Source organism: Anastrepha ludens, chromosome 2 (assembly GCF_028408465.1).
Source record: "Anastrepha ludens isolate Willacy chromosome 2, idAnaLude1.1, whole genome shotgun sequence".
Classification (NCBI taxonomy): Eukaryota; Metazoa; Arthropoda; class Insecta; order Diptera; family Tephritidae; genus Anastrepha; species Anastrepha ludens.
The window spans coordinates 26,603,632-26,605,745 of NC_071498.1; the positions used below are offsets into that span (position 1 = coordinate 26,603,632).

Sequence of the window (2,114 nt, forward strand, 5' to 3'; positions counted from 1 at the left end):
CTTCCATTGAATCAAATATGCCTACTGTGAACATGGAAATTCAAATGAGGTAAAAAATTGTTCATAATAAACGACACCCCTTATCAGATGAGTGCAGAAAATTATTTTTAAATTAATAATTTTAAGTTTCATAAAAAGCTCATTTTACAATTTGTCAAAAATTTATTGTTTTAATTAGTCATTTTATGGTAGAAACATGCATTTCATGTACTTAAAGGAATGCTTTTTCACAATGTTTGACATATCTTTCTTATTCACTCGCGATAAAACTGATCTGGCAGCGCAACAAAATCCAATAAACCCCACTTATCCGAACCTCAAACGAGTCTCGTTTACCGAACGCTTACATTCCACTCAATCAATAGGTGGATTTTTCATGTGACTACGTTTGTCACACAACGAACGTCACTTGGATTTTTCTCCTTGTCTTGTGTGGAACGAAGTTAGAAAACTTTACAGCGTAGTTGCGAAGTGATTTTATTTAAGTTTTCTTAAAATATTAAAAGTGAAATGACTAGCCAAACGCAAGGTATCCAACAGCTACTCGCTGCTGAAAAGAAGGCCGCCGAGAAGGTAGCAGAGGCAAGAAAACGTAAGTAACAATAAAACAAGTTTTCCATACTTGCCCCAAAATAAGTAATCAAAGGGGTCATGTGATAAGCAATTATTGAACAGAGAAGTTACTAATTACTTTGAGAAATGTTACAAGATTTATTGTTATGCCATTATTATTATTATTTTTTTTTTTTGGTTTGATACTCCAGGCAAGGCAAGAAGGTTGAAACAAGCCAAAGATGAGGCTACCGAGGAAATTGAGAAATACCGCCAGGAACGTGAACGTCAGTTCAAGGAATTCGAAGCCAAGGTAAGTGATTAATGGAATGATAAATTCCATTCCATTCACCGCACATTGTTTTTTCTTGCAAGTAAAACCACAATAAATATATTCGCTTTTTAGCATATGGGCTCACGTGAAGGTGTCGCCGCTAAGATCGATGCTGACACACGTACCAAGTTAGCCGAAATGGACCGTGCGATTGTTTCACGCAAGGAACCTGTTATCGAAGAAGTTCTGAAATTCGTGTACAATATCACTCCCGAATTACACAAAAACTTCGTTATGAAGTAAATTATCATAACTAAGCTGAGGGATTACATATATGCCAGCTTGCATGCATTTGTATTATTCGTCGTATAATTGTAAAGTTTCTCAATGAACTAACTAAACATCTAACTATATAACTAAGCAGCAAATTCCGAAATTCTGTATACGTTCCATTTGCAAATTTGTGGTGCAATTTCGCCTTTACTTAAGAAAAATTCCAGATACTCAACGTGTCGCCGATGCGCTGAGCCTCATTACTTAATATACAAATACAAAAGTGGGCGCAAATGCACTAAATGATTTTAAGCTAAAAGTATTAAAGTACTATGCCGAAAGTATAAAGAAAAATGTACGCTAACATTGTTAGTATGGTAATTTTATGTAGTGTAACTTATATATTTTGTTTTCTTGTTGTTATGCAATAGTTAATGGAGAAAGTGTGAATATTTAAGCAATAAAGGTTCATTAATTTTTCGTTTTATGGCCTCAAAATAGTGTTTTTATTTTGAGCATGGGTATTTTTTTTATGAAGGGACACATGAAAGACAAGTATGTTATAGTCACTATGTGAATCTGATCGGATTAACTCATGTGACCTGTTAAAGTAAGTTTGTCGTAGAAGCGTATTGTAATGATCAATAGATAGATAAAATATAAGCTTTAAAGGAATGATTATTGATGAGCGCTGATGAAGTAATATTTTTGGTTTTAATCTACTTTTTTTTTGCGCATCATAGATGACCCAAAAATTTTATTTATTTCATTTATTCGATGCATTTAAGTTATGAACTCATATAATTATTTATCATTAAAAGTTTTAGATAAAATACTTGCGTACAAAGAAATTACTGTGGTGCCTGTGCCCGTAGACAAACAGCGACCCAAAAATTTCATCAATTACGGTTGTTTAGTAACCGTAGTTTTCGAAACTTGGAATGAAATAAGTCCATCTTCATCAATATCACATTTTTTCATGAACATATCCCCCATGTCCTAAAGTTGTGTAAAA

General features: G+C 33.4%; 1 protein-coding gene across 1 annotated transcript; it reads left to right on the forward strand.

The window, feature by feature from the left end:
• The first annotated feature begins 386 nt into the window (after nucleotides 1-386).
• On the forward strand, nucleotides 387-1,597 carry LOC128856938 (V-type proton ATPase subunit G). The gene is made up of 3 exons (XM_054092396.1): nucleotides 387-592; nucleotides 765-865; nucleotides 959-1,597. The coding sequence occupies exons 1-3, from the start codon at nucleotides 511-513 to the stop codon at nucleotides 1,127-1,129; spliced, it is 354 nt and encodes a 117-aa protein (XP_053948371.1). The 5' UTR covers nucleotides 387-510; the 3' UTR covers nucleotides 1,130-1,597.
• Nucleotides 1,598-2,114: the final 517 nt, after the last annotated feature.